The 17988-nt window shown below is 39.7% G+C and overlaps 1 protein-coding gene across 1 annotated transcript in view; it reads right to left on the bottom strand.

Annotated features, from left to right (window-relative positions):
* Positions 1-1118: 1118 nt before the first annotated feature.
* Positions 1119-17988, bottom strand: part of LOC135404634 (vasoactive intestinal polypeptide receptor 1-like) — a 30375-nt gene continuing 13505 nt past the window's right edge. Inside the window, exons 3-13 of the mRNA XM_064639371.1 lie at positions 17186-17293; positions 16375-16484; positions 12743-12840; positions 11102-11234; positions 10546-10699; positions 8761-8821; positions 7769-7838; positions 7053-7144; positions 6387-6516; positions 5485-5526; positions 1119-2983 (exon numbers count right to left, since the gene is read on the bottom strand). Of these exons, the coding sequence (XP_064495441.1) occupies positions 2795-2983; positions 5485-5526; positions 6387-6516; positions 7053-7144; positions 7769-7838; positions 8761-8821; positions 10546-10699; positions 11102-11234; positions 12743-12840; positions 16375-16484; positions 17186-17293 (1187 nt within the window). The 3' untranslated portion in view covers positions 1119-2794. The remainder of the gene's footprint in view (positions 2984-5484; positions 5527-6386; positions 6517-7052; positions 7145-7768; positions 7839-8760; positions 8822-10545; positions 10700-11101; positions 11235-12742; positions 12841-16374; positions 16485-17185; positions 17294-17988) is intronic.

Here is a 17988-nt window from a genome sequence, read left to right on the forward strand (position 1 = left end):
AAAAGCCTAATTTGTAAAACTCACATCTACTCTAAGTGATTTTTTTTTTAAGGCTCCTTTTATAGTTAGGAGGCAGAGAAAGAAAAGGCACCTCCAAAAGTACTTCAGCTCCCTCCAGAAGTCCTTTGTAAGTAGCCACTATTTTAAAGGCACAATACCACGCTATAGGAGTTTGCTCCAAAAACCAGACACCTGGTTTAAATGAGGAAAACCTCATTCACAAGGTCTGTCAACACACCTTGAACTCAGTTGCATTTTCTGCAGCTGAAAAAAATCTTACTCAGACACTCCAATAACTCTTGCTCTGGGTGCATTAGGCAGCCTGGGGGAAGCTCTGCATTGGCAAAGCAGGTAAAGCTGCCTGCTGGGAGGATTTCTTTTAGTCTGGAGCCCACACAATCAAACTTTCTGAAGAGGTGACACCATCAGATTTAAAATTCTACTCTCTGAGAGGAATTTCAGTTACATTAACAGCCTGTCTTTGCTGGAATACCCTCCCCCCCCCAAAAAAAAAAAAAAACAAACAAACCAAAACCAGCTAAAACAGCTGGTTTTGACCTTTCCAAGTTTTCATGCAGTTTGAAAAGGAATTTTAAAAAAATAATAGTTGAAGAGTTAAACTATATAAAAGACACCAGAATATTAGAGGAAGAGAAGGCAGATTTTCCTGGCTGATATAATTCATTAATCCATTGCAGCTGCCCTTTATTAATTTAATTAATTATTAATTTAATTCTCAGGCCAGGCTGTAGCTCAGGTTCACGTTGGGTGTGAACGTGCAGGGGGCAGTGTTTTGGAGCACTGGATCGCACAGATCCAAACAAGCCAGCAGCATTCCCAGCTCCAGGAGAGGGCAGTGGCTCCACACAGAACACACAGCGCTGCTAAACCCAGCCTGTGACAACCTTTTGCTGCTTTCCTTGTGGAGGAAGATATCCCTGAAGCATTCCCGACTCCCACACACACCATCACACCCCCAGGTGTGTCATCAAGAAAGGATCAGCAACCTTTTCACAGCCCAAACAAAATCTTTATCCATGAAACTTTTGCACACCCCAAGATTATTAACCTTCTTTTTTTATATAAAGTCTCAAATGAACTATCCAAAGTGACACAAATTAAATTTCCAAACTCACAAAAGCTGTAATTATCACTTGCACTTTATAGCTGTACATCACACAAATGTGTTCTCATCACAATGCTTTTCAACAGATTGAAACAACACTGAGCAAAGGTTACTTTGACAAGTAAAACTGATAAGGATTCTGATTATCAGAATAGACAAAATTACTCATTACAAAGAACACACAATTCATTGGGACAGATGGGCCTAACTAATAAATAACTCATCTGAACCATATTTATAGAAATGTGGACAATTCATCTCTGCCCTAATAACAGAACTTGAAATGAAGCACCAAAAACCAACAAAGAGGTTTCCACAAGTCAAATGTCTGTTAACCCAAATAATTAACCAAGAGCAGAGCAAATTGAGGGACTGGAACACAATTTTTTTAGGCTGATCTGATGCTGCAGTTCACAGAAAGCCAGGATGTGTGGGGATGGCTGTGGTCTCCAGCAGTGCTTCCAAGTCTGATGCAGGTTCTCCTGGGAATGGTCCTGTCTTGAAAGGAGCTGTAGCTGTGTCTTGTGTACCTTTCTTTACTTTTGGAGAGGTTGAGGTAGAGTCCAACTCAGTCCTGAAGAAAGAGGAAGGTCACCCAAAGAAGTGATGCAAGGACAACATTGGTTCTGAGCTTTACTGGGCCATGCTTTGCCTCACTGCCCTCACTGCAGTGTGGATAATTCTGTCCCCTGAAACACCATCGAGTGGAGTGACAACGAGCTGAGAAATGCTGAGACAATCACAGTGATCACAGCAATTTGGTCCCCAAAGCCAGGTCCCCCCAAAGCACAAAAGCACAGTTTAATTGTGTGTTTCATTGATGGATCCAGCTAATCCTCAGCGTTATGGTGACAGGTTTGTTCCAGCTCACAAAGAGCAGCAGTTGAGCTCTAAAACCAGGTTTATAAGTCATTCTGAGCTCAAGGCAGCCCAGCTGGACACTGCATTGGGTTTGTTCTCATTTCTTCCTTCATCCATACTCTGCCCAATATTCAGCTGATCCATATTTTCACATAGACAAGAGAGGCCTTAGGATCCTCTGACCTAATTTAATCTCTTTTCAATAGGCATGGAAGGTAAAAACCCGAGCAGATATTGTAACTGTCTGGTTTTTTTGTGGCACTCTAGACACCTTGAGATTCCTTTTAAAGGAGGTTGCTGTTCCATAGGTGGTGCTTGGCAAGTTTCTGTGCTTAATTCCCACTAAACTGACTCAAGCTGTCTCAAAACAACACCAGTAATTATTATGACAAAGCTTTGCCACCAAATAACTCTTTCTGTGCCAAAACTTGGTCACCAAATAACTCTTGCAAATGAAGATTAGGAATAGTGCACTTGAGAATTGGAAAATTTGGGAAACACTAACAAAGACATGACAAATGTGGTGGGCCTGAGGAGAGTTCATGTGGTTTTTTGTTGTTTTTTTTTTATTTTTTAGGGTGCTAACCTGTTGATTCACACTATCCCCAGGCCTGGCTTTTCCCAACAAAACAAATGGATTTTTTATACTTAAGTAGAGAGCCAGGGTTGGGATATGAATCTGTACCAGGTGAGAAAAGCAGCTCACATCCAGGACAAGGAATTTACAGAATTCACACTATGGAAAGCCAAAAGGATCCAATTTGCCATCTCTTAGGTAGTACATCCCAATGCCACAGCTAGAAAGCCTCAGACAGTAGTTACACCATTGTGGTACCCAGATGTTTTCCTTTTTGGGCTGATTTTTTCCAGCAGGGACAACTGAGTGACGTAGTTGACGGGACTGTTTTCCCTGGACAAAGTCCCGTGTTTGTGGGTGAAGGTCAGGTATTCCTGATACTGCCACTTGCACAGTTGTTTCTTCAGTTCACTTTGAACCTGTAGCAAAGGAAGTTCAAAACAAAGAAACAGAAAATTAAGGCCTAGTGGACACTGAAGGTAAAATATGGATATCAGCCTGACTACTTAGCCCAGAGTCACAAAGGCACCAGAAAAACCAGGATTAATCCTTAACACATTTTTAGAAGACCTTGAACTGTGTCCCTATCCACTTTTGAAAATAAATAGACCCAATTTCAAAAATTCAGAGGATGACATGTAGAAGTACATTAAAAGAGAGGCTTCCTCCACCAATCCAGTATTCCAGTGCTATCCCAGCAAACTCAAGGCCCTTCAGCACTGCCGTGTATAAATCCCAGCCCTGAGTTTCATCCTGTAGAAATAACACCTTTCTTGGCAGCAGCACAGTCTATCACATTGTCACAGATACTCAAAACTGGAGAAACACACACACAGAGAAAACAATAATTATTATTTATGATTGCAGGGAGCCATAACAGATGCACTGCCAAGTGGGAACGAGTGGCCAAGCTGCTCCAGAAGCAGTTTTCCCAAGCAGCATGGACACAAGCCAACCCAACTTCATCTTGGGGCCAGAGATCACACCCTGCCTGTCCCTTTCTTACCACCTCCTGGATTTGTGTGCTGTGAGATACAATATGGGAGCTATTAAATCCCGTTGGCAAGGAGTCTGTGGGTACAGAAGGCAGATGGGAAGGAGAGCATTCTATATTTATAGTGTGTCTTGAAGGCCCTCTCTCAGAACAGCACTAGAATGACCATTATAAATTGTTTTCCTAAGTAACAAATGTATTTTAGGCATTGTTCATCCATGGGTAGGATTAATTGCACCTTTAGCCATCCCTGTGAGGTGTTGGAGCGTGTCCAGAGAAGGGCAATGAAGCTGGTGAAGGGTCTGGAGAGTCAGTCCTGTGAGGAGCAGCTGAGGGAGCTGGGGGTGTTCAGTCTGGAGAAAAGGAGGTTCAGGGGAGACCTTATTGCTCCCTGACAGGAGGCTGTAGGTGGAGGTCAGTCTTTTCTCCCAGAAAACAAGTAGAAAACAAGAAGAATCGGCCTCAAACTGCGCCAGGTTGGACATCAGGAGGAATTTCTTCCTGGAAAGGGTGGTCAGGCATTGGAAGGGGATGCCCAGGAGGTTTGGATTCCCCACCCCTGGAGATGTCCAAGGAATGACTGAACATGGCACTGAGTGCTCTGGGCTGGGGGACAAGGTGAGGATCAGGCACAGGGGGGACTTGATGATCTCGGAGGGTTTTTCCAACATTAATGATTCTGTGATTCTATAAGAAGTGTCTGCTCTCATTTACAAGGGAGACTTGAGCCACTCTTAGTTGGTCATTCCTCTCATCTACCCTACACACTTTTCCAAGGATGAGATGTGTTTTTACATTTTCTCATCAATTTTGGTTCATTCTGCTCTTTTGGGGAAAGTGCCAGCAAATTTAGTCAGGTTTGGAAATGATAGGAACAGGTAAAATGTACTACAGGGAACTTCTCCCAATTCTAACAGTGTTATAAAAGCAGGAAAGAAAGGGTTTGAGCAAAATTAGTGAATGCACAGACCCACACTGGGAAAGGGAAAGGGGAAAAGGGAAAAAAGGGAAAAAGGGGAAATGGGAGAAAAAGGGGGAAAAAGGGGAAAAAAGGAAAAAGGGGGGGAAAAACGAGGAAAAAGGGGGGGGAAGGGGGAAAAGAGGGGGAAAGATGGGGAAAAAGAGGGGAAAAAAGGGGGGGAAGCATGGAAATGGGGGGAAAAAAGAGGGGAAAAGGGGGGAAAAGGGGGAAAAAGGGGAAAAAAGGAGAAAAAGGGATTAAAAATGGGGAAAGGGGAGAAAAAAGGGGAAAGAGGAAAAAGGAGGAAAAAGGGGAAAAAAGGGGTGAAAAAGGGGAAAAAGGGAGAAAAAGGGGGAAAAGGAGGGAAAAGGGGGGAAAGGGGGAAAAAAGGAGGGAAAAGGAAAAATAGGGAAAAAGAGGAGGGGGAAGGAGAAAAAAAGGAGAAAAAAGAGGAAAAAAGGAGAAAAAGGGAAATGGGAGGAAAAGAGGGGGGAAAGGAAAAAAAGGGAAAAAAGGGAAAAAAAGGAGAAAAAGGCAGGAAAAAGGGGAAATGGGAGGAAAAGGGAGGAAAAGGGGAAAAGAGGAAAAGGGGAAAGTGGGAAAAGGGAAAAAGAAGAAACTCACTAGGAGAAAATAAACTTAAAGGAGCATCACAAGCTTTCCATGGAAGCACCATCATGACAGACATCAGACACAAAGCAGGAGACAAATCCCTGCCAGGAAAGTCAGGAACAGTTTGGGAAGGGTCAGGGCTCCAAAGGTTGTTTGTGTCCTCCTGTCAAAACTGGGTGAATACAAACAAAGGCAACAAAGGTACCAAGGGAAAAGGAAAGCTCTGGGGATGTCAGGCTTTTCAGCAGCAGATCAAAGCACTGATCTGTTCTGAAAATAGGAAAAGAAATTAAAAGCAAGAGGGGGCCCCTGGGTTTTAAAGGTTTTGATGATCTTATTTCCTCGTTACTCACCTCTGCGTTGGAGAAGCAATAGAGAAGAGCGACAACAAAACCCTGGGACAGGGAGGGTAGGGAGGAAAAAAGCCAATAATCAGGATTTAAAGCATAGAATCAATGACAGACAGCAAGTTTCATGCACAATTTGAGTAAGACAGACAGCAAAAAAATATAATGTTTTCCATTTTTCCACTGAAAGTCAGGTGATGTGGCACTATTTATTGAGTTTTCATAACAGAATTAAATTCCTCAAAGGACTGGTGATATTATATGTATGTTATTGCCCTTGTATGGAAACAGTAAGGACTGATTTGCTGTTTATTGTATCCTACAAACAACTTCTCCCTCAGATAAGGGAGCAGGGGCACCTGTTTTCTTCTAATCTATATTTACAGTAGTGAATACAGTTATTACAAAGTGTACCATACCCTCTCAAATCCATGGCATTCTTCTGACTAGCAGTATAGCAAAACAAGCCATGAAATATTAACATGATTCACCACTCCTAAAGGGTAAGTGCAGAGAAGGTTGTTATATATTCTCCTTATTTCTCCATTCCTCTTGTTTTTATTATATGTGAAATCATTTTCCATCAGTTCACCTTAATCCGCAGACTGGTCTTCACAGAACTCTTGTTATTCAATTTATTCTTGTTATTCAATATATTGTTATTCAATAAAGGTAGATGTTGTATTTTTTTTTGTAATTATTAACATGAAGTCTGACTCAGAATTCAAAAGCAGTATGAGACTTCAAATAATAAGGGAACAAAAACCAGGAGAGCCGCTGAAAGGGGGAAGATGGAATGTGTGTGTTGGATTTGGACACACTGAAAAAACCTGCTGTAATAACCAAGCTGAGGGTGTGGTGGTACAGATTAAACCTCTTAGGATTGTTAAATATTTTGTGCATCTTACCTGGAAAGAACCCAAGCCCAGCTCAATGTAAAAACGAGCTTCCAGCCCAGTGCTCTCTGGGAAAAATGCAAATACGATGTAGTGCACTCCAAAGAGGGGGATTAAAAGCAACGTGGATTTAGCAAGTCTCCTGGAAAACCAAGGATTAAAAATTAGAATTCCATTAGAAATATGGAATTAGTGACAGGATTTTTATGTTGGAGCATATTTTAATTCACAATGGAGGCAACTACATCCAGGGAACTTATGGAAAGATCCCCATTAGCTGTGAAGTGGCTCACAAACAGCAAGGACTAGGTTTGGTTACCAGAACATCAACATCAAGTTACTGCTAAGAATTTGAAGGAAATTTAACTTAAATCTGCATCTTTCTCCATGTGGCCATTTGTGAATTCGTTACCTGACATTCAGTGTTTACACTTTCAATCTGGGTCCTTTCACAGCTGCAAAACTTTCTGGTTTGTTTTCTCATTGTCCCCAACCCACCCCACCCTTTTTCCCCTGAAGAAAGAGAGAGAGGTGATATTTGGGATGAACAGGAACATTGACATTGTTATTTCTCCTGGGAATTTCTCTCTCTGTTAAAAGAAGAGGAGAACATTTCGTGCCCATAAAATATTTCTCATATCAGAACAGGTCAATATTAAGAAACCCAGAAATACTCACACGAAGTGGCTCGAATGGCTCCCTCCTCCCTCTTGAGATTTCAGTTTATGGACTAGAATTCTGATCACATTAATAAATATAATAAAGTTAATCTGAAAAGACAAGGCAACACCTGTAAATTTATTATTGGTCAGGAGCTGACACAAATAACTGAAAATCCCCAGTCAGAGCAAGTGCACTGCCATAAACCAGAGCAGATCTGTTCTCAGACCAAATCAAGAGCATTATAAATAGTAATTATTTTTCCCACCCACATATATTTATACATAAAATATGGTGAAAATTATGTTGAATTAATGTAGACCTATGTATCGCAAGCTCAGAGAGAGTAATAATATATTTTATTTATATTAATAAATATTATATATATAAATAAATAATATTATTTTATTTATATTAATGCCCTGTTTTTCTCGCCAGCAGCTCACAGGTCTTTCATGGTTTAAACAGTCCCTTCTGTTCCCTTCATTGTTTGGGATAGGGATTATAACAGACCTGAATGACATAGTACTCCCTCTCTAAATTTAGGTGGTGTAAATGGGTGGATAAGGGAGATTTCTTTGTCTTAAGTTTACATACTAAGAACTTATTTTTAAAAAAAATCAGATAAAATTATTTTAAAAATATACCAGGTAAAATTATTTAAAAAATATACCAGGTATAATGATCTATATGCAGATATTCAAGGGAAAATTAAAAAAAACCACCAAACATACTAATACAGTTATCAGGATGGGGCCCTTGATGATCCATAAGACCACTCCATTTTCATCATCATCCCAACATCTGAAACCACAAACAAAACAGGTCATGTTATCTGTCCCATGTGAGCTTTTACAACATATAAAAGCACTTTTTCACAGAAAAACGAAGTTTAAATCCCTGCCTAAATGTCCCTGAGAGCACTGGTACCCTCACAGCTCTCTAAAATCTCTGTGTAACTCAATTTGAAGGAAATTTATTCCGTAAGAAGCAAAGATGTAAGAACCAAAGCAAAATCAAGAAATTTGTATTTTCAGGCTTCTTTCCTGCTCTTCTCACTGCTCTCTATCATTCCTCTGAGTTCTGAGCAGGAAGGTGTAGAACAGTCTCTTTTCCAACTGATTGTCCATGTGAAATGACCTGGACACCTTCAGGACAGCTTTTAGTAAATAACATTTATATCTGGCTCTCAGCTTAAAAGATTAAAATAGAATAAAAATCAAATAATTAAATGGAAACAAATTAACAAGACATGATGTGTTTGTTTGGGAGGTTTTTATTTGCAAAGATTAGGGTTAGTAATATATATGGCTGATTTTAAACAGAAACAGCTAATTTCTTAAAATAGAATAATTTCCTTATATACAATTATATAAAGATTATGTATTATTATATTTTCTTATATATAATTATATAGTTGTATGCAATGATATAAATAATATATTTTCTTAAAAAACAATTATTGCAGATCTGGCCATTAGGGAACTAAATGAAATTTCAGTAGTTACCATGGGTTTATTATCCCATGTACAAACATCAAAATCAGAAGAATTAAACCTATTTTCTCACAGACTTCCATATGAAGTGTAAATATCAGAAGCAGAACTTGGGAATATGTGGGGTTTTTCCTTTTTTTTTTTTTAATACCTCTTTTTTCCCCACCAGAAGAACAGAACGCCATAAAAACCAGGATATCCTCATCTTCCTTTTCCAATCTCTGACTTACCCAGTATTTTGTTGGTGGATTCTTGTGAGGACCCAAGCAAACAGCACAGCAGCAGGAGCTCCTGGACAAATCAACACGGAACACAACAATTGTTTGGAATACTGTGTCCCATGGAGACTTTACTCCCAGCACTTTAGAGTGCAGCAGGTTGGATGCACATTAAAGGACAAATGATGGGTCAGACAATTTTAAATAACTTTATGAAAGAACTTAACTCGCAGATCGGGGGAAAAAAAAGGAATACAAGGGCAGGGGAATTTAAAAAAAAAGCAAAGGGGTGCTGTGAAACTGCATTTTCAGAAATAAATGGTAAGAATTACTTTAGGTTTGCCTATGAATTACAAGCATTTGTGAAGCTCTGGAGCTCTTTTATCCTGTGAATTGTGGCCAACATACAACTTTTTGTACACTAGGTGGAAGAATTCACATTTTTGTCCTCTATTAATCACTCTGGACCCATCAGCTGATAAGAATTCCATGAAAACTTAATTAAATCCAGCAACTGGTGATTTCTATTCCCACTTTTAACTGCTTATCCTTCTATCCTTCTACATTTATGGCTGGTTTTGTTTTAAGAAGGCCTATAAAGTAGAAATTGCTTTTGCTCTCTTTCTGTGGAATTGAATTTCCAAAGACCAAGTGACTTTCAAAGCTGCAGAAAAAAAAAGGGACTCTAATCTGAAACAAGTGACATTTTCACTGATAAACAGACAGAAATAAAGGTAACATCTTTCTAAATACCACTTGAGATCTTTAAAAAAAGGCCTAGAAGGTGTTCTTCTAAATTTTAGCCCTTTGCTAAAGTCCTTTAAAGCTGGGACCACGTTCAGTTCAAGTGGTCTGTTTAATTAATTAAGATAAATATTTACATCCATATCACCTAAGATCTGAGTTACCCCTGAGATGACTCTCCCCTTCCATTTATTCCAGAAGTAAATGAGGATTTCTACATTATTAATTGAGTTGTTTCTTTTGTTATCTCAATTTAGCCATGATTAATCAAGGTCTGAGAGTCTAATTTCAGACAGTCAAAAAATAGCTCAAAAAATTGGAACAGCTCAAAAAAATGGAATTATATAAAGTCTGAGAACCTCAATAGAAAGGATGAATTAATATTTACTTGAGGATAATTTGGATTTCAATGCTAAGGCAAAAAAAAGTCATTTTGTAGCTGCTTCATCTGGGTGCCTCTTTTTTAAAATAGCTGAGGTGAGGCACAGGAATATCTGAGAGTCATAAAAACAACTCTCTATAATGAAAGAAATTTTAGGTCTTACCCATTCCTATTCTGACAATCAGAGAAAATTTTAATTGCTGTAAAATCTCAAAGAACTTCTTAAAGTCAGGAGTTCTTTTAAAAACAAAACAAAAGAGAAGAATTGTTTGATTCCTGGGCCTGAACTCATGTGATCTAAGATTAATCTCTCAGGTTCTGTTTCCTAAAAGCAAAATGCCAACTTTAAGTTAGTCACCCAAACTTCTTTAGTCAGTGGAGGAAGACAAAGTGTTTCTAGGATGTTATCCAGACAAATTAGTCATCATCTTGAGGACTGGATTAATCACCCCTGTGGTGAGTGGTGTAAATAACCAATAAGATAAATAAATAAGATAAGAAAGGCAATATAATGATGTGTGGTTTTCATGTAACCCTACTGAATAAACAGGTAACTTTCCTCAGAATGGTGGCACCTCTGACAGGCACATTTTGTCTCAAAACACATATTTTATTTATTTCTGACAGTAAACAGAGATGGTAGATAACACAGAGAGGGCAGGAATACTGACCCCAGCCAGTGACTATGAACCACCACACGAACTGCTTGTTGGAAACAAAGGTCAGCAGGAGCAGGGTTTGCAGGTAAATCCCTTCAATGAGAAGCCAGAAGAAATTGGCCAAAATACTGAACTGGAAAAATGCCACAGCAGCCTTACAGGCAACCTGGAAGGGCAGGGGGAGAAAAATATGTTAAATCTACTCTCATTATGTCTGGTTTCTCTCCAGACAGATGCAAAATTCAATGTAACCACACAAGAACAAAGACATTCTAACAATATTTCAGTAGGTTTGAGGTTCCATAATTTGAATTGACTTTACTTCAGTTTTTTGGAAGAGAAATACTGGGTTTCTCTCACAGATTAAATTCTTTGCTAGCAGAAATTGTTACAGCTTCATTAGAGACATGTACTTTAGATATCAAAGCTGAGTGCAGCCATAGCTGCACTTGGTCTTTGTGTTGTTTGTTTTAAGATTTCAGTTCTAGCAAACTAAAGAGAAATGGGACTTAGGAATCCCAAGAATTAAATGTTAACTCGAGGACAAAAGAGAGGGGAGGTTCAGTACCGTTGACATCAGGCAGTGGTCCATAGTTTCATCTGCAAACAAAACAGCATCTTTGGTGAAAACAGCAATTGCTCTCAAGATAAAGGAGACAAACAGGTGCATGTGGATGTAATTCCGTGTACAGTGGAATTTTCTGACATGGAAAGAGAAAACAAAAAATTGTTCTTCACCAGAAATTTCTCGTGGTCTCAGCAAAACTCAAACTGCCAACACCTCCCAAAGCAAACAAATGACCTGTCACTATTTGAGAGGGAGACAGACATGAGGGAACTGAGCAGTTATTATCTGTTTAAGCTAATAAAAATTCCAGTATAATTGTCCTTGAATCAACACACACTTAGAGGAGATGCCAGAAGCAGAGAGTAACTGTGGGACTCTTGGGCTGTATTACAATAATGCCTTTTAATTATTCTAAATAATATTTTTGTTGAATGAGCTTGCAAAAGGCTCAACAAGGTTTTCTGCCCCTTTCTGGTCCGAGAGAAGAGAAGGTTGAATGGGTGTCAGTCACACCCTGTACGGTGGGTGCCAGAGAAGGGGTTGTCTTGCCCTAAAATACATTAGTTTAATGAAGGGCTGCTGAGGGAGCTGGGGAGGCTCAGCCAGGAGAAAAGAAGGCTCAGGGGGACCTTCTCACTCTCTACAGCTTCCTGAAAGGAGGTTGTAGCCAAGTGGGTATCAGGCTCTTCTCCAGAGTAACAAGGACAGGACAAGAGTTTGAAAAGGCCCCATGTTGTGCCAGAGGAGGTTTAGATTGGATAGCAGGAAAATTTTCTTTATGGAAAGGGTTGTCCAGCACTGGCACAGGCTGCCCAGGGAAGTGGTTGAGTCACCACCCCTGTGGGTATTTAAAGCACATGTAGATGTGGCACCTGGGGACGTGGTTTAGTGGTGACCTTGGCAATGCTGGGTTAATGGTCGGACTTGAGGATCTCAAACACCTTTTCCAGCCTAAATGATTCCATGATTCTATTTCCCTGGGTTACCCTGTCCACACTTCTACCTTGAGCTGATGGGATCTCCTCCAAGGCTTGGGCACATCAGCCTCGTGGTCCTGGGATGTGACCTCTGAGAATGCCAACCCACCCCACTTAGGAAGCTGCTTCTGTGCTCTGCCCTCCTGTCTGCACAGTGGGTTTAACTCTTGTCCAAGAGCACTGGAACCAGTCAAACCCAGGATCCATTTCCTGATATCATCAGATGTAACATTTAAATTTATTTAAATGTCTTCCTGTAGCTCTCAGCTCCGGAAACCTTTCGCAGAGGGAATGAACATTTTAGAATCACCTCTGGTTCAGGACCATGAGACAGTGTTTCTGCAGGGTATGTCCTGCCATATGCTGAAGGAATTGTTTTCTTATACTGATAGTGATGTAAGTTTGGGCACCTCCACTGTATGGTGGCATTAAAGAGATTAAATCAGACTGCCCAGGCAGCTTGGATGTTTTAATATCTGCAGGGAAATATTACAGCACAAATAGAGAAAGACCCACCACCATCAACAGCATTATGGCTTAGAATGATTAGAAAATAATAATTAAAAATACTTGAAAGCCCACAAAGCAAAACCACAGAGGATCTGATGGAAATTAGGATGAGACTGTCTTAAGACATCCTGAAAAAGAGCCCATTTATATTTACCTGAAGGCAGCAAAGACAATTAGAGCTGTAACGAGTGAAGTCACTGATGCTGCATAGCCAGCGGTGTAGACACGCCAAAATGCAGAATAATAGGATTTCTGGGGGGAAAAGAGACACAGTCTGATGCAGGGGATTCTGAAGGATGAATGCTATGGGTGCTTATTTCACCAGGACACATTTTCCCCTCACTGGTCAGTGCCACCACCCCTGTGCTTGAGATCTGCTTCAGGTTTTTCCCTCCACCACAAACATGTTTTCCTTTAAATCCTACTGAACCTTACACAGGAGGCAGGTTTCACAGCCCACAGGCTCATCTGACCCCTTTGACCATGTCTTACAGGGAAATTTTTTAACTTCCTTTTAAGTAACTGCATTTTCTCTTGTTGGTACCTAAAGAGTCTGGGGCACTGAAACCTCCTGGTGGGTGATTTGTGAATCTGTCACTTCAGACCTGAGCCAGACTCAATAAACATTGATTTTCATACAGAGCTATGGCTGAAAGAGAAATAAAACTTGGCAATTTGTAGGTGAGGGAACTGAAACACTGAGGAACAGCTCCATCATATTGTGGAGGTGAGAAAGTTAAAGCCAAGAAAATCACCTCACAGTCAATGCTTTGGACAAAGAGTTCATTCCACTCCTATAAACTGGAACACTATAAACTCTTTACAGTTCATTTCTTTTCAAATTAAACATCCAGTGTAGTGAGAAAAATGAAGCATATTTACATGGCTTTAACTATGCAAATTTTATTCTGATTGCCTACAAAATCACCTAATTATTTAAAATCCTAAGGAACTAAATTCTCTGAATCCAGGCAAATTTCCCCCTTACTGATGCAATGGACACTTTGTTCTCTAATTGATCCAAAATCTGTTTGTCCAAAAGGCTGCAATTCTAGGCTGAGACAAGTGATTAGCAATTTTAAGTAGAGCCATAAATAAATCATGTAATCCTGACAAGATAGGAATCAGTCTGGTGTTTCTGATATAGTCCTAATCTTTTATACAGTATTTTCAAAACACAGAAGAAAGTGGGAAAACAGGTTCTCCAACTGAATAATGAAGTATTTCAATTCATTTTATCTGTTTTTGTAGGATAGATAAAAAAACCAACATTATGCAGAGGACATCACAAGTGTTCACTGCACATACAAAATACAAAGCAAGTGGATCTCTTGGAATATAATTGGGATTCTTGTTACTTCCCTGTGTTTGCAATGCATCGGAGATTGCTGATCATATCTTCCTTTTCTAGTCAAACCTGGGGGATTTGACTGGAATAACAAACTAAACACAGCCAGGGCCTCTGAATTGAAGTCTTCCATACTGTTGAAATGTTCCTTGCTGGCTTTTAGCCTAGGCCAGCCACAAACTAAGCCTTGGTTTAGCATAATCCAGGGACTGCTTGGGGGAAACCCAAGCTCTGTGGGTGGTCAGCTGGTCCCAGGGCTGGAGAACTGTGCTCCAGAATATGTCCCCTTCTGAACCTTACATCCCTTCTGAACTGTTTACATGCTTTCCACCATCTTCCCAGATGTTTTTTAAGCATTTATTTGTGGGTTTTTTTAAGCATTTATCTTTCTGGTTTCCCTAAAGGGCAAAGAATTACAAATATTCCTAATTTATGGGTGAGGGATCGAGCTCCAAATATCTTTACTCCCTGTTACAGCCATTCTAGGTTCTAAGTTCATGGAGCCAAATTTCTGAAGCAAATTGAGTCTACATTTCCCAAAGATTTAGATCTGAACTAGTTTGTGCTCGAGCCTGTGTGCCTGGAGAACAAAATGGTTACCTCCAGATAACACCCAGAGTGTTAGTGATGACAACCCTCCTCACCTTTCGGTGTCTTGCTCTGGCTTGTGATAAATGGCTTTTTTTTCTGAAGTGTTTATATGCTTTCCAGAATCTTCCCAGATGTTTTTTAAGCATTTATTTATGGTTGTTTTTTTTAAAACATTTATCTTTCCAGCTTCCCCAAAGGGCAAAGAATTACAAATATTCCTAATTTATAGATGGGGGATTCAGCTCCAGATATTTTTACCACTGGTTACAGTCATTCTTAGGTTCTACATTCACCTAGACAAATTATTATTATTATATGAAGCAAATTTTGTCTACACTTCCCAAAGATTCAGATATCTGAACTATTTTGTGCTTGAGCTTGTGTGCCTGGTTAATTCCAGATAATACTCAGTGTTAGGGATGACAACCCTCTCCACCTTTCTGTATCTTGCTTTGGCTTGTGATAAATGGCTTTTTTCTGAACTGTTTACATGACTTTTTGAGAGTGAAACATTAAAAAAACAGCTGCATTAATAAAATGCATTAATAAATTCCGTTAAGAAAATATTTTTTTGGTGAATTGAAGCTCTTGCTGCATTTTCAAACCATCTACAAATAAACCACTGTGTTTTCTGGTTTGTTCCATCTTTTTTTTTTAATTTGATATGCCTTTTTGACACTTATTATGGTGTACACAATACCTTTTTTCAGTTTCCTGAAAAAATAAGTCACGGAGAATCCAAAGCTCAAAAGCCACGTATAAAAATATTGATTTGGATTCTTAAAAAAAATCTTGAAATTTTTACCCAGAACTATTTATCTGTTTTGCTAACTTTGGTTTTCCAATACCTATTGCAAACACTTGTGTGGATGTACACAATCCTACTTTTTTGGGATGTGCAAGAGGAGCCTTGCTCAATGCAGACTGAAAGGAGGGGATGGAGACAGTTCTCTTGCTGGAACTGTCCCATCTCTCAAATTTCAGAACTCCAAGGTAGAGGCAGCCTCTCTGTTAATTAATTAATAACCTTCAGCCAGAAGTTCACCAGTGAGGGACCAGCAAAGTGTGAGGCATTCCCATCCTGGGGCCAAGTAGGGTGATGAGGAATATGGGAATTGAAATCGTATGAAGATGTGGCAGTGAAAGAAATTCTGCAGGAGCTTAACTGAGTGCCAGTGATGGTCATCAGATAGGAAAAATAGAGGTTTGCTGCCTGCTCCATGAACACCTACAGGAAAGTATAAAAGTCATCATTTCATAGAGTGGTTTGGGTCGGAAGGGACCTTCAAAGATCATCCAATTCCAACCCACCTGCCATAGGCAGGGACACCTTCCCTTGGACCTGCTTGCTCAGGGTCCTCTGCTCAATGGCATCCAAGAATTCCCTCACAAAGGTGTGCCTAGACCACCATGCTAGAAAGTCACGGAGTAATTTTTTCTGATTGACTTAAACTCTGGGGGGAAAAAAATCAACTGGAGGCATACAAAGGAATTTTCCCTGAAAAATTCCCTGTGGAGGGCTTGGTAGGGCTTCCTTGGGAGATGGGTGCATGATGAGAACTAAAATCACCTCTGTCAGAGAGCCAAGGTCTTTTTTAGGCAGGGAAAGTGAACTAATCATGAGTTTACTCATTAACAACAAGAGGAGACATTTATATGGAGAGGGAAGTATTTCCTGCTACTCACTTGCTTTCTATTAAGCCTAATTTGGTAAACAAGCACTAAATATACCTAAAATTTTTGAGTTTAGCACCGAAAATGGGTAATTACTGGGTTCTGACAGGAGTCAGATGTGTGGAGCTACTCAGCACTCTCAGGAAAGGATGCTCTGGAAATAAAACACCCACCTGATCCTCAGGTCCTTTACTGGAACCTTCATCAAACCCACAGGCAACAGTGTATGGTGGGAATGGTTCTGACCAATGTGCCTCCTGTGTGCAATTCCTTTGGAGGAAACCTTTCATGGGAAAAGAGAGCAGAGAATTAATTTGGGGAGGGGGGTGGTGCTGCTGCTGTTCTTTAGGTTTGAATGAGCAACAATTTCTTATTTCTACTTTGATCCTTAAGTCAGGGACTTACAGGTCTAGACATGCCCAGCAAGTTAAGCTGTAGGGTTACAATATTCTGTATATCATTTGAAAATTTGGAAATTCATTTCGAGATGCAGTGAGACTTGAGCATTTCATGTGGGAAATCAATTCTGTAAATTCAATACTTACATGGAGGAAATCAAATTATACATTTACAACATATTTGGGGATTGTAGACAAAGCTCTGAGCCACCTGATCTATATTGGAAATCAGATACAAGTTTTAAACTTGGTCCTGCTCTGACTGAAGGAATGGACCAGATGACCTCAGTAGGTCCTTTCTAATATTAATTATTTTATGAGTTTATAAATCAGTGATTCTACAATATATTCCTTTACAAAGTTAGTAATAACATAGTGCAATTATCCATCACTTTTAGACCATGAAAGAAATGAGACAATTCAGTACAGCATAATGCAAAGAAATATTGTCCACAAGCCAAGATGTGTATCTGGATAGTTACTGTGTGATAGCTTTGGGAATCAGGAAAATATGTAGGAATTTTCAACTATTAGAATTTATTTAAAATAAAATAATTAAAAAAAACGTAGGGACAAAAAGTCTTGCCATGGGTATTGGTGAATTCTTCGAAAAATCGTGGACAGGGAATTTTCACCACTTCCCCAAAAGTGGCTCTGGGCCAGCAGGTTAAACCATCCCAATCTCTGGCACACCCTGTAAGAAAAAAAGTGCTTCTAAATAAAGAGAAACACAGAGAACATCACGCAGTTGATCTTCCATAATGACATTTTTTGTGGCTTTCCCACTAATTCACATGCAGGAAGAGCCACAACAGGGAATGCAGCACTGAAGGGAAGGAGAGGATTGTTTTCCTCTTCTCCTTGGATGCATCCTTGATCACATATGCACTTGGCATTCCAGCTGGACATTCCTCCACCTTATCTTGTGAGAGAATATACCTGAAATTCAAACAGACACAATCTGAAAGTCAAATCACTTGGAGCTCTTGCTACTGTCAAAACAAAAGCCACCAAAATTAAAATATTGAAAAATTATTAGCACTCGAGATTTCTCATCGCTGGTTCCAGGGCCTGACTGAAAAAATCAGACTTAGAAGTTCAACCTTAATCCCTTGATTTCTTGCTAAAACTCTACCAGTTTTACCTGGCTTGAAGGAAATAAGGGTGAAATCCCAGTATTAGGAAATCAATGGTATTTTTGCAATGGATTTCAACAAGGATAAGATTCATCCCATCATTGGGAATAGGTGCATCCATGAGGTTCCTTAAACCAGAGGCTGCTGGTTGATGACACAGGAAATGCTGCTGGCTATGAGTCCATTAAAAAGGGTCTTTTCAGAAGTTTTGGTTAATCCCAGGTTTGTCACAGATGCATCACAGTGACACTTC

The sequence above is a fragment of the Pseudopipra pipra genome, chromosome 1 (genome assembly GCF_036250125.1).
Source record: "Pseudopipra pipra isolate bDixPip1 chromosome 1, bDixPip1.hap1, whole genome shotgun sequence".
NCBI classification, from domain to species: domain Eukaryota; kingdom Metazoa; phylum Chordata; class Aves; order Passeriformes; family Pipridae; genus Pseudopipra; species Pseudopipra pipra.